This window comes from Cantharellus anzutake (genome assembly GCF_015039405.1).
Source record: "Cantharellus anzutake strain C23 chromosome Unknown EI90scaffold_1, whole genome shotgun sequence".
In the NCBI taxonomy this organism is placed as follows: Eukaryota; Fungi; Basidiomycota; class Agaricomycetes; order Cantharellales; family Hydnaceae; genus Cantharellus; species Cantharellus anzutake.
The window spans coordinates 1,659,471-1,673,342 of NW_024066951.1; the positions used below are offsets into that span (position 1 = coordinate 1,659,471).

The 13,872-nt window shown below is 47.5% G+C and overlaps 3 protein-coding genes across 3 annotated transcripts; all 3 read left to right on the top strand.

Moving 5' to 3' along the window:
* Window positions 1-1,530: 1,530 nt before the first annotated feature.
* On the top strand, window positions 1,531-1,971 carry EI90DRAFT_3010867 (uncharacterized protein; the record flags this gene model as incomplete). Its single annotated transcript, XM_039056412.1, has 1 exon — window positions 1,531-1,971. One exon carries the CDS (start codon window positions 1,531-1,533, stop codon window positions 1,969-1,971), a length of 441 nt encoding a protein of 146 aa, XP_038923935.1.
* Window positions 1,972-4,066: 2,095 nt separating this feature from the next.
* Window positions 4,067-4,924, top strand: EI90DRAFT_3010868 (uncharacterized protein; the record flags this gene model as incomplete). The annotated part of the gene is made up of 6 exons (XM_039056413.1): window positions 4,067-4,091; window positions 4,271-4,398; window positions 4,452-4,595; window positions 4,656-4,739; window positions 4,781-4,793; window positions 4,848-4,924. 6 exons carry the CDS (start codon window positions 4,067-4,069, stop codon window positions 4,922-4,924), a joined length of 471 nt encoding a protein of 156 aa, XP_038923936.1.
* Window positions 4,925-8,869: 3,945 nt separating this feature from the next.
* On the top strand, window positions 8,870-9,378 carry EI90DRAFT_3010869 (uncharacterized protein; the record flags this gene model as incomplete). Its single annotated transcript, XM_039056414.1, has 3 exons — window positions 8,870-9,077; window positions 9,101-9,189; window positions 9,244-9,378. The coding sequence occupies 3 exons, from the start codon at window positions 8,870-8,872 to the stop codon at window positions 9,376-9,378; spliced, it is 432 nt and encodes a 143-aa protein (XP_038923937.1).
* Window positions 9,379-13,872: the final 4,494 nt, after the last annotated feature.

A 13,872-nucleotide genomic window follows, 5' to 3' on the forward strand; every position in this document is an offset into this window, starting at 1 on the left:
ATTGGGAGTGGATGAAGAAGCAGGTGGGTTACTAGGGGTGCCGAAGTTCATAAAGGACCGGTTCGAACCGGTCCCGGACCAGGGACCGAACCACGGTTCGGTTCAGGCTTGGTCCTGTGGCGGTTCAGTTCTGGTCCTCTAGGTTGAGAGGAAAATCCGAACCGGTCCCAAACCAAACCGGACTGCAGGACCGCTGAAGATTTCAATCTTATATCATGTACATATAAGCTGCAGAAGCATTAATAAAATATTTCATTTGCAATTTTACAGTGTTGAGTTTACATTCGGGGTTGGCCAAGAAATCGCTATACAACTTTGCCGTCACAACTTGTTAAATCCTACTAATGGAGACACTCTCTGGTGGTGAAAGTGGGTGGCACATGGACCCTGAAAACCCAATGCTGGGTCCAGATGGTAATTTGCGTGATGCTGCTGATAAACTGGATCAATTTTTTTATGTTGGAAGAACGACCTCGAAACCCATATTTACATATATTTGTATTGTATACCTTCCTAATTAAGAGTCCACCATATTCTTGTCCAGCCGCCCTCAACTTAGTTTTCTCTATAGGTTATGAGCCCAGGCGGCTCGCCTGGACAAGCTTAGGTATCAAGGAAGTCCGCCCGACTCTCGTGGCAGTTGGTCAAAGTGCAGTTGACCGCCTTCATAAGTCCTCAGCGGAGGCAGGGGCAATCCCCCGTATCTTAAGTCCCATGCAGCATTTGTCAAGTCCTGTACACCAGGCATCCTTTTAAGTCCTTTAAGGCATTGTTTTTGGGCACTGAAGTCCAGCCTGGCGCCCAACATTAAGGCCGGTGTGTGGCATTCTTCAAGTTTGTGTTGGGCATGCAAGTCCAGTCCGGCGCCCATTTTTAAGGTCGGACTTGGCACCCCTTCATCACCCCCTTGCTCTAAGTCCTTAGACAGGCATGCAATACTCCTTATTTCCCCTTCCACTCCTTGCCACGAAATTTGCTTCTCACGGCCACCGGAAATTTCCCTTCAGAGGGTGAAATTTTCTTCAAACTGCTTGCTTCCCACTCTTAATTTTTCACTTCCCACATGCCCGCTTCTACCCCCTTTGACAAACTCAATGACGACAATTACATGGCCTGGGCAATGTATATGAAGGCCTATCTGGTAAAGGACCTTTGGAACGTTGTATATGGTGGACAGCCATGGTACATCAATTTGGAGGCTAACACCCCAAATTGAGGGTGAGTGTTGGAATAACCATCAGGGATGGAGTAACCTCCCTGGCATAACGGACGAGTAGTGTATGGATGCACGCTAGAGGTCCTGGGTTCGATACCAGGCTTGTCCATTTTATGTCATTTGTCCAGTCACCTGGTTTACCTCAGTTGAATTCATGACATAAGTCTATAGCGCTAGCAGTGTTGAATTTCTTCAGTTTATAGCCCTTCGGACATCTGACCCCATTGCCCCCCAATTCTGAAGGCTACAACCCAAATGATGATTTGCCGACTATTCATCGCACTCCTAGGCCCAAGTGGATTGTGAAGCAAATCATGTGTGAAAATCCAATTGAGGCTTTGGAACAGCAAAAACTCACTGCAAGGAACAAAAATAAAAGGGCAACCAAGCTTCTTCCTACTGAAACATCCAGGGAATCCTCAGTATCAGATGGAGAAGTAGCCAAAGAACAAGTCATTTTGAAGAAGCGCAACAAGCATGGCCACAGGAGGAAAAAACGAGCTCGAACTGACGATGCAGCAAAGATTCCGGCACCCATGTCTGGGTCTGAAAATGAGGTGGATCGGGACAGTGATGATGAGATTGCACCTGGGGCCAATGAAGATCCAGAGGAGTTTGCCCATGGAGATGCATGTGCTGCCGAAGCCATTAAGTTATCTCAGAAAGCACAGCGGCTGCAAGACCTCGAAACTGTGTTTACTGAGGTCATCCAGGATGGGCAAGAGAGCTATCGGGTATGTCAAGTATGCCAGTAAGTCTCAATATCTATCAATCCACTAATAAATGATCACTTACACACAAAAGATCGGCTTATGACAAAGGGAGACGATCAAAACAGTTGACACCACACTTTTCTGTTGGTTCCGGCTCCAGCACACTTTGCAGGCACATTTCCTGTAGTGGGGGAGAGCACTGGGAGCTCTATCTGAAGCAGTGCAACTCCCTTGGGATCCCACCTGACAATAGAGCAATTCCCAATGCTGTAAGATTGGAGCAAAAGCAAGCTCTCATTGCAAGCGAGTGAGTGTTTGAATTCCAATTCATTTTGGCACTAATCTCTCATGTATCACAGGAAAAGCCAACAAAGAATCACACATTTCTATCACCCAGCTGATGATGAGGAACCATGGTCTGTGGAAGGCTTGCTGCGTTGGGTTGAGGACCTAATCATCGAGCATGATCTGGCAAGTGTGCTTTTTGGCTATATGGCAACTGACATCAACTACGAACAGGGCTTTGATTTGGTTGACTCAGCATCATTTTGTGGGCTAATGAAGTTCCAGGCACATGGGGGCCTCAGCACTACATCACACTACAAGGACAAGGACCTTCCTCACAGAACAAAAATGACGCAACTTGTTCTTGCACATGCAGAAACTGTCACAAAAAACTTGAAGAGTAAACTTCAGGTATGTCATCACCGCATGGGAGTCACTCATAGATATTTACTATATGATTATAGGAAGCACCTGGCCTTGTTCACTTCACCTTCAATGTGTGGACCTCTGCAACTATGAGGGGTTTTCTTGGTACAACATGTGTTAGAACTTGCGGATTCGGACGACTCCGGAATGGAATCGGAGACTTAGCATGGAAGGACCTTGGCCTCAGCGACTCAGGCGGAGCGCTGTGCCATTGCTGGTTGTCCTAGGGGTCCCTAATTTCGGATCTAGCAGAGGGAAAGTCTCTTGGGGGAATTCATGTCGATTTCGGACTGAGGTTACAAGTTACTAGGTACATTGTATATAAGGAGGGGTCCGGAATCAAAAGGAACAAGGGTAGGACAAAAGGAGACAAAGGGAGATGGAAAGAGGAACAACACCGAGGGTCAAGTGTTTGACTCAATGGTGTTTCCCAAGGGAGGAATGAAGGGCCAAGGCCCAAGAAGGAAGGAAGGAGGATGGGAGTCGGGAATGGCTAGCTGACTGAATAGAAAGGAAGCAGCAGCCCAAATAGGAATGAGGGAGAATAGCGGAATTGAAATGGACAATGCAATAGTTGCAAGGTCCGGAGTAAGTCCGGAAAGTCCGAACTCGGAGGTTAAACTCCGGAATATTGGCAAAGGTAATTAAATGGAATGGGCTAACCAATACAATGGGTATAAGCGGAGGTGGGGTCAAAGTCCGAGGTCGGAGCTAAGACCGGAGGTTCCGGAGACGAGACGTGAACGGGATACCGGAGCGGAGGTCCGGAGTCGGGAGCATAGGTTTTGCGTACTCATCTGGAAGGTGTCGAGGTTGGGGTCGGACCCGGAATGTTCTGGAGTCGGACCGAAGGTGGTGTCCGAGCCGGAGGTGGGATAACCTCTTGGGAGTCGGCAAGGAGAAGGTGACGGAAGGGAAGTAGGGCTCCGGAAGTCGGAGTTCGGAGTTCCAGGAGCCCGGAGCGGAGGTCGGGATTGTATGGATATGACAACATGTCACTTCTTGGACACCGAATGGAATGTCCACTCTGAGCTAATGTCCTTCTGCGAGCTTGATGGACCTCACATGGGCGAAAATATCGCAAATAAATTGTTGGCAGAGATCACTAAAATGGTACCAACAATGAAGGCAAGTGTTCAACTAATTCTCTACTCATCCAAGTTTGATACTAATCATTCAACGTAATTACCTCATAGATTGGGTACATTACATCTGACTGTTGGAATATGGGATGGAGTAACCTCCCTGGCATAATGGGCGAGTAGTATATGGATGCATGCTAGAGGTCCTGGGTTCGATACCAGGCTTGTCCATTTTATGTCATTTGTCCAGTCACCTGGTTTATATCATTTGGATATCATGGAGTAAGTCCGGGAAGGCAACGTGCAATTTCTTCACCAACAATGCATCAACAAATGATGCAGCAATGCATGTCATGAGTGAGATTCTCAGTGAGGAACACAACACATGATGGGATGCAAGCTGTTACCATGTTAGGTTTGTCATGTTTGTCATGCTGAACTCTCAGCTTACATAGTTAGTGCATCATCTAGATGCATGGCCCATATTGTCAACTTAGCACAACAAGCATTTATTCGTGCTCTCACTGGCAATACTGATGGTTTTGTAGAAACTCTCGGTGGCAATACTGGTGATGACGATGAGATTGAGCTGGCCACAAGCGGACTTGAGATTCCTATGGATGGGGGCACTTTGATTGGGCCATTGTTGTCCCGCATCCGGGCCCTAATTGTTCGTGTGAGTATGATTCTACTGTGACAATATCCCAATCTGACATACAATTGCAACAGATCCGAAAGTCACCTGGCGCAAAACTTTATTTGAGAGAATGTTGTGCCAAGGTATCCATTAAACCACTGGAACTCATGATGTATGGGAACACACGCTGGGGATCATGGTTGATCCTTTTGAACCGATTTATTGAATTGTGGCCAGTGCGACGTTACCTTAAGTTATTGAGTTATTCTCTCATAACCTCACTTTTCTGATGATAGGCTATTATGCATTTCATTGAACATGCTGACCGCAAAGACTCTGTACCAAAGGCAAAGGGTCGTACACCTAAATACAGTGCATGGGTGTTCAGCGATAATGATTGGAATATGATGGAAATAATCAGAGATGCGCTCAAGGTATGCTCCCACCACTTTTCTCTGCTAAACACACATAGCAACTCTTGTGTATAGGTTGTGGGTCATACCCAACAATCATTCTCTGGGACTTCGAAGGCTTCAAGTGCTCCATACTTACTCTCAGTCTATGAGGGGCTGATTACAACTTGGGAGGGGATGCAAAAAAACCCGAAATATACCTACTGTTAGAGACTGGATTGAGATGAAGGAGATGTCTCCATGGCGGAGGGCTTTGGCCTCAGCGACTCAGACCAGGAGCGCTGTGCCAAGTTACATGTCTGTGCCCTAATTTACTTACTGGCAATGAGAATTAAAGGGGGATCAACTCTAGTCGATTTTATCACTGAAGTGTAACCTATGTACAAGTTAAGTATATATAGTTACAGCAAGGGTGAGCCCATGAATAGCAGGACCAAGCGGAGTGGAGCTAATGTTAGCCGACTGAATATTACCGACAAGTCGGGTTGTGGGTTTAACAGAATGACGGGTTATGACCCACAAGTGGAAAGTGTTAGAACGGGCGGAAACAGACGACTCCGGAGTGGAATCGGAGACTTAGCGTGGAGGGACCTTGGCCTCAGCGACTCAAGCGGAGCGCTGTGCCATTGCTGTTTGTCCATTTGGTCCTTAATTTCACAGTAGGTGAGCAGGAAGTCTCTTGGGGGCATTTCAGGTCGATTTCGGACTAAAACCAAAACGAGTATGTACAAGCGCTGATATATATAATGGAAGGGGCAAAAGCACAAAGAGAACAAAGGGTGACCGAATCGGAACGAAGACGTCCAAACGGGAACAAAGGGTAGAGGGGGCGGAGCGGTACCGAAGGTCATAGGGCAAGACCTGTGATACGTCCGAAAGGAGGTAGAGAGGGCGAGGCCAGAGGGGCAGGAGGATGAGGGGAAGTGGGGATGATGACTAACTGGCTAGAATAGAAAGAAGCAGTAGTCCAAATAGGGATGCAGGGAAAATGCGAGAAATACATTACAGGCGGCGAGTGGGGCGATGTTCGGTCCGAGATGAGTATCGGAACGGACGGAGAAAGGGTCGGAGAGGTAAGAGGAGGGGTGTGTTGCCAAGACCGAAGGTGAGTATCGGAACGGCAGCGGTAGGTTATGACTCCGGAGGTGAAGAGGGTGGAGGTCCGGAAGTCAGATCGGGGTCAGGTATGCACGGATATGACAGAAAGGAGGGATAGGCCCAAAGGTAGACTTGCAGGGCAAGCAAGTGAATTGCCCAGCAGAGGCGGGAATGCGCTAGCGGACGTCGAGGCTGTCTGGAGAGCTTCGGGGCTCCGTACTTAGGGAGGCATAGGTAATATATTGAATTGGAGAGGTGGTGACCATCAGGGGGGTCGGAGGTGATTGTGGAAACCAGGAGCTCCGAGGTTAGTGGCGGAGGAGCGGAGGTGGTCGAGGGTGATGGCTGTGGATGGATATGACACCTACATCTATGATGCACTCGATGCTGGCATTGCTATTATGGGGAAATATTATGATGAAACGGATGTGTCACCTCTTGCCATTCTCAGCACAGGTATGAAACATCTTGCATAAATCAAAACATCTACTTATTGCCTACACTCTATCTAGTTCTTGATCCAACAACAAAAGATTCCTATATCAACCATTATTTTGCACTGCAATACAAATGGACTGCGATGCAAAGTGTCCAGAATGTTGTATGTTACTCCGAACATTCAGAGCTTCACTGTCACTGATGACTACAAGTTTATTGAATATCATTCTACCTACATGACTCGGTCCACTGCCTCAAATGGAACCAGGACGATTGGAGGCGACGTTGTATCTATAGCAACCACTCCCTTGACTGATGAAATACCCTATGGTCTTTCTTGCCATCTTGCAGCCAGTCAAGCTTGACGAGCTCAAGAAATAGTTAGCGACAATCCTGGTGCAGAGCTCACATGCTATCTTAGTGATCCACTTGAATTACCTGGCACTGACATCCTCAACTTCTGGATGGTAAGTATTGTTAGTTCCAATGGTATTGTTTGCTGAACTAACCTATACTGATTCCCAGAAAGAAGGCTCCGCATATCCAGTCCTCAGGTCCATTGCCCAAGACATACTCTCGGTCCCCGCATCTTCTGTCCCATGTGAAAGGGCATTCTCTGCCACAAAACACACTGACAGCGACACCTGGAGTCGTCTCACCCCTCTGCATCTCGGTGCTATCCAGATCGCCAAAGCCAACATACAATGGAATCGCCTTAAGGAAGACAAGGAGAGGAAGGCTTCAGAGGAAGCGAAGGTTCAAGAGTGGCGGGAATTTGAGGCAAATCTTATCTTGGATCATGCAGAGAGAGAAGGAATAGATCTTGAGTTTTGATGCTCAGTTGATAGTACCAGTTCCCACTATACATACTATCATACACACTCTCTTCATAATAAGATTTCCGGGATGGTCTCAGGACCGAACTGAACGGTCCCAGGACTGTAACTGTGGTTCGGTTTGGTTCGCCTACAGTTTGGTCCTGGTTCGACAGGACAGCAAAATTTGGGATGGTCCCGGTTCTGGTCCTCGAAAAATCACCCAAAGACCAAACTGAACCGGACCGTGGCACCCCTATGGGTTACCACTCACACGTCTTCATTGCTTGGAGAGGTGATCCCACTGGCAACGTAAATCCGCAGTGCTCGATGATTCAAGAGCATGCCATTTTCATGAACGGACCGCTTCAGTGTGGTTAGACATGAATGAGCACAAAGGATGAACCACTGAAGACCACACCAGTTAAGAACCCTTGCCTAAGACAACTGAGAACTGGTTCAGACTGAGGTTGAGACAGCGGATGGCAGAAGTTACAACAGGGCAAAGGCCGATCCATAGTCAGCATGGTAGGATAAGCAGTGGGAAGGAGCCAATCAGGAGCCATTGGTCAGACAGAAATGATTATTTATACTAGAGGGCATTGTAGGTGGGCACAGCCAGTACCACACAAATGAGCCGATTATCGCGATTCTACCACCCATGTCAAGAACCCCACTTCCGAAACACATCTACCACTGTTCCAGATACCCCTTCCACGTTTCCCATATTTTCTTCGATTTTTTCAAGCCATTCCTGACCACACACAACCATCAGTTTCCAAATTGGGCAACTGTCACCCGCATATTCCACCGCTTCCTCCATATCTCCATCAATTCTCCACCGATCCGGACGAATTTGGTATCGTTGGAAAGCCCTTGTCAACACGAGTCGAACGATGTTACGAGTGACGCATTTGGTTCAGCGATTGTTTCGATCGCCATGTTTCTTTATTTCCTTAACAACGTTAATATTGCTTTGATATTGCTTTTTTCTTAAGTGTTCCTTGTGGATCTGTTGTCGTCATAAACCCGTCGGATCATTCGGATTTCCACGTATTTCTTTCATATTTATAGTTACCCTCTTTCCTGTATTTACAAAAGAGGACTCCCCCAACAGAGAGAGGTGCTCCCCAACAGACATGAAGTTCTAGCAGACATTACCAGTGCCCAGAGCGGCGAATACGAAGCCAAATAGGCTCAAGATATAGTGCAGGGGCAGAGTTCCCCATCAGTTTGATTATCAGTGAGATTTACAAGTTTATCATTTTTATCACATTGCACCCGGACCATTTCCCCCCCCTCCTCTTCATCTGAACCTCCCCTGAGCACTACCAACTCTGTGGCCCCCTCTCTTTCTCGTTAGGGTGGTAGATCCCTTGCCCCCTTACAGCATGCTTCGCATTGCAATGACCTGCACAGCATTCATGGAAGAATGAAGGATAATGCAGAAAGTGCATTGAATGATATGTACAGTGAAGAAATGGTACATCAGAGGAATCAGCATCGGAAGTTATGTACAACAAAATTAAGGCTTTGTTCGGGTTGAAGAAACTGGTTTCTTCGACCTGTTTCTTCCAGTTTCTTAATCCATCATTTGCGTGTTTCTTTCTCGCTTTTTCTTCCTGATTCTTTCAGTTTCGGCAAGAAACGAGAAGAAACTGATGACTGTTCGGTACACAGTTTCTTCATCATAGATCCTTTTATAAATTTTACAATGGAATGCAGCGACATTGAGACTTGTGAATTATGCCCCCAAAGCAGAAACACATTGACACATATGTCAACACAACATCTGAAGCTCCGATCAACAGCAGCAAACGACATCGACCTCCCAAAGGAGCACCCACTCATGCAGCCACCACTCCTACTGAGACACCATCTGAGTGGGCTACTTGGAGGTCCCATGATGAGGCAGAGCTCATCCACCATCTTCTTGAAGTTAAGTGCGCAGGTGGTACTTCTAATATTGGCTTCAAGGACAAGGTCTGGAATGGTGCCTCAGCGCACTACTTGAGCAGTGTGGGACAGTCTTCAAGCCTAGTGCATGCAAGAACAAATATGGCAAGGTGAGTTGCTAGTTGCGGCATCTCAGCAAAGTATTGACTATACCTTTTCCGCAGTTAAAACAGATATATTGGGCAGTCAAACAGCTCTCGGAACAGTCAGGCTTCCCCTGGAGTAATGAAAATGGTGCTGATCTAGGACCGGAAGAGGAGCAATTATGGATTGATTTTGTTGCGATAAGTAGCTGCTAGCCCATATCTCTTATTTGCGATGACTAATTGCTAATAATGATATTCACATTACTAGGAGTGGCCTCTGGCTGCTCCATTCCATCAAAAAGGGTGGCCACTCTTTGATGAGATGGCAGAGATTAATCCTAAGTGCACAACTGGATGCCAAGCATTCCATGCAACCAAGATGCCGGAGCCTGAAAGCAAGGACACTGAACCCACTGCTGATGAACCAAAGGTATGTTGACACTCCTTTCAAGGTCATGACTTATATATGTCTGTAGGATGCTGACAAAACCAAGAATTGGTCATGTACCCCCTCCCCTGAACGACTTCGCAAGCGCCATGATCTTGGCTTTGAGGACAATATTGACCCCGATCTTCTCAAGCCATCTCCCTCCCTCTCATCTCTTCCCTCCATCCCTTCAACTCATCAGTCACCACATCCTGAATCAAAAAGCTCATTTGTTCGACATGCTGTCAAACTCAAGGCACTACCGAAACGAAAGCATACAATTCCACATTCCAATGCCACAATTGGCTTCACTGCCCTAGCTGAGTCAATGAGTGACTTCACCAAGGCATTCATTGCTTCCAGCTCTGCCTCATCTTCTACTATCCCAACTACCCCACAGCGGAAAATTCAAGCTGCTACTCATGCTCAAGAGATTGAGGATGAGTTGGATGATGAAGAATTGACGATCCTTCTCAATGTTCTTCAGGAGGAGCCATATGCAGCAGACATCTACCTCAGCCTGAACCGTGATAGCTTGTGAAAGAACTGGGTCAGGAAGAAAATAGCCTGTCTGGCAGCACCAAAATTCCAGTGATTGGGCAATCCTAGTATTTGTTTCACATCATTCATATATACTGACTTCAATGAGTTGACAAGTGCTGTTGGTAGCTAATCCACATTGCTTGAGCTATACTATCGTGAATTCCACTTGCCCGACTGCTTTCCTGCCAAGTGATAGTACCATGTTGAAGTTCCCCAAAATCACCTGAGGTAATGTCCATACTGGCCACTCCAAAAGTGTGGATTTCATCAGCATCGTAAAATCGAATGAAGTTGTGGAGACAGCAGAGTGCAGGAAGAATTCGAGCCTGAATGGCCATTGGATATGAAGGTGCATGCTGGAGGATTGCAAAGCGCTTTTTTACAATTCCAAAATTGCGCTCCACAACATTCCGAAGTTGAGCATGTCGAAGGTTGTACAATTCTCAATGGTTTTGTGGTCTGTAGGACAGCTGAGATGGGTAGTGGGGCCACGAAAATTGACTTACTGAAGTTGACTCCGCCCAAACTCTTGTAAGTGATATCTTTCTTTCCGGTAAGGAACTAGAAGTGTATTGCATGCACCAAATCCGGCATCTGCAAGATACATTTTTCCATTTGGGATAGGCAAATCTGTCATGCATGCATCACAGTACATTGCCATATTGGCAATTGACCCTTCCCATCCACTGAGCACATATTGGAAATGGAGATCAAATGAACATGCTGCCAGGCAGTTCTGGGAGACACCCCCTTTGTGGTTGTGGGATGCTTCGCACTCTTCTGTGGAAGGGTTGCAGGGAAGGTGTGTACCATCAATTGCGCCAATGACATCTTTGAAAAATGGATAAAATTTTGGATTGGCGGAAATTTTGGGTGGAGTAGGGGTATTAGGCTTGGGTAGGCATACATATTTGAGGTAGAAGGGAGGAGACGATAATACACAAAGAACTTTCTTGAAGTAACTGAAGGGTTGTTAGCCGTGCTGCACAAACAAGATTTGATAGAGACTGACATCGAAACTGTCTCAAATGAATGTTGGAACCTGTCATATCCATCCACGGCCATCGACTTCCACTACCTCCGAACTCTCCGGACTACTGTCAGAGTCTGCACGTCAGTTCGCACGTAAGGATCTCCCCAGGAAACTAGTCGTTGTAAAAGCTGGGGAGCCAACCCAGCTGGTGATAAGGCCTTATATACATAAGTCCCGCAACTCATAAGAGCGTGGCTACATTGGGAATACATGGTAGCTGATAGAGAAGCGACATGAGATAGGGAAATAGATCATGCAGATAAGGGGGCGATAACAGGTAAGGGATGACGCGATAGCGGAAATAGCGCATTGAATACAACCTGCATTCTAACTACGGAAAATCGCACGCAGATATCGACTTACGGGTACTCAACCTATCTGGATAGGGGTCCGGGCCGGCCGGATAACCGTCCGTACCCTGACAACTACCTCCGTTCCTTCTTCACTAACCTCAGAGCTCCTGGATTCCGCAATCACCTCCGCTTCTCTTGATGGTCACCACCCCCTCTTTTCAATATATTACCTATGCCTCCCTAAGTATGGAGCCCCGAAGGCTTCCAGACAGCTCCGATGTCCACTAGCGCACTCCTGCCTCCTGTCATATCCGTGCATACCCGACCCCGACCCGACTTCCGGACCTCCACCCCCTTCACCTCCGGAGTCATACCCTACCGCTGCCGTTCCGATACTCACCTCCGGTCCTGGCAACACACCTCCTTCTACCCCCCACGCCACCTCTGCTCCTCCTTCCCTCTCCTCCCCTATCTCTGTCCACTCCGATACTCACCTCGGACCGAACACCGCCCCTCTCACCACCCTCCTACTACTTCTCCACCCTCCTACTCTGCTCCTCCTTCACAACACCTCCACCCTCCTGTCACCCTCCTATGCTTCCCCCATCCGCTCCAATACTCACCTTCGGACCTGACAACTCTCCTTTCTGCCACTCCTTCCCCCTTACCTTTCTCCTCTCTCCTCCCTCTGGTACTCCTCCGCCACCATCCTGCCAAGTTACGACCTTCTACCACTGTCCCGTACTTCGTACTCGGGCACCGCTCGTACCTTTGCTCCGAGCCTCCATCATAGTCCCTACCTTGGACTTTGACTCCACCTCGGTCTTAGTCCATTGCATTGGTGACCTCATACTACGTAAACACCATTGCCAATATCCCTCGAACTTTCAACCCCGCCTCCATAACCTCTGTAAGCTCCACAACCCCCGAGCTTCGCGGATCGCCTTCGGCACTTTTGCTGCTTGTAATGTATCTCTCGTGTTTACCCCTCATCCCTATTTGGACTACTGCTTCTTCCCATTCTAGCCAGTTAGTCATCATCCCCACTTCTCCTCATCCTCCTGCCCCTCTGGGCCTCACCCTCCCTACCTCCTTTCGGACGTATCACAGGTCCTGCCTTATGACCTTCGGTACCGCTCCGCTTCTTCTACCCTTTGTTCCCGTTCGGACATCTTCGTTCCGATTCGGTTACCCTTTGTTTTCCTTGTGCTTTTGCCCCCTCCATTATATATATATCGGCGCTTGTACATACTCGTTTTGGTTCAGTCCAAAATCGACCTGAAATGCCCCCTAGAGACTTCCTGCTCACCTACTGTGAAATTAAGGACCAAATGGACAAACAGCAATGGCACAGCGCTCCGCTTGAGTCGCTGAGGCCAAGGTCCCTCCACACTAAGTCTCCGATTCCACTCCGGAGTCGTCTGTATCCGCCCCGTTCTAACACCTCCACTGGGCAATTCACTCACTTGCCCTGCAAGCCCACCTTCAGGCCTATCCCTCCTTTCCGTTTCTGGGTTATCACCTACCATTCCACTAACCCCATAACCCAACTTGTCGGTAATATTCAATCGGCTAATGATTAACTCCGTTAGCTCTGCTCCGCTCAGCCCCGCCATTTACGGGCCTGCCCTCGTTGTAACTATATATACTCAACTTGTACATAGGTTGCACCTCAGTAATAAAATCGACTAGAGTTGACCCCCTTTAGTTCTTGTTGCCAGTCAGTAAGTTAGGGCACGGACGTGTAACTTGGCACAGCGCTCCTGGCATAAGTCGCTGAGGCCGAAGCCCTCCACCACAGAGACACTCCTTCATCTTGATCTGGTCTCTGACAGAACCGCTCTGCAATGAGCCTTATTGAGAGTCCAGTTACCACAGAATAGAGAAATATCGCGGTGTGCTCTTCAACGGCAAGATATTTAGAATTTGTCATGCCCATGGACCGAAATTCAGCAACCAGATGACGGAAGACATGCTTATGGACCCCAAATTGGCTGTGGAACCGACCTGGGTGTCCATTCAGCAAATCCCAAAGCCAATCTTCACCCCAATATGGTGAGTCATGGTAAGGGCATTTGAGAATATAGCGGTGGTGATAAATTTCAGCTGCTGAAAGAATCCATTGAGATACGATCAACCCAATAAGCAGTTGTTGATGCTTGGCATGTTCACGTTGATCCTTTGTAATGCACCTATGCATAAGCGCCATGATATGATTATAAATAATAGTATTTTTCAATACAGGAAGAAACTAGCTAAGTGGAATTCCCCAGGGGTGGGCAGTTTCTTTGAGAGCGTCAAAGAAACTGCTCAAAGAAACTGGAAGAAATGGGTTGAAGAAACCAGTTTCTTCAACCCGAACAAAGCCTAAGTATAGTACATGGGGGGAGGGGGATGCTATGTACATGCAA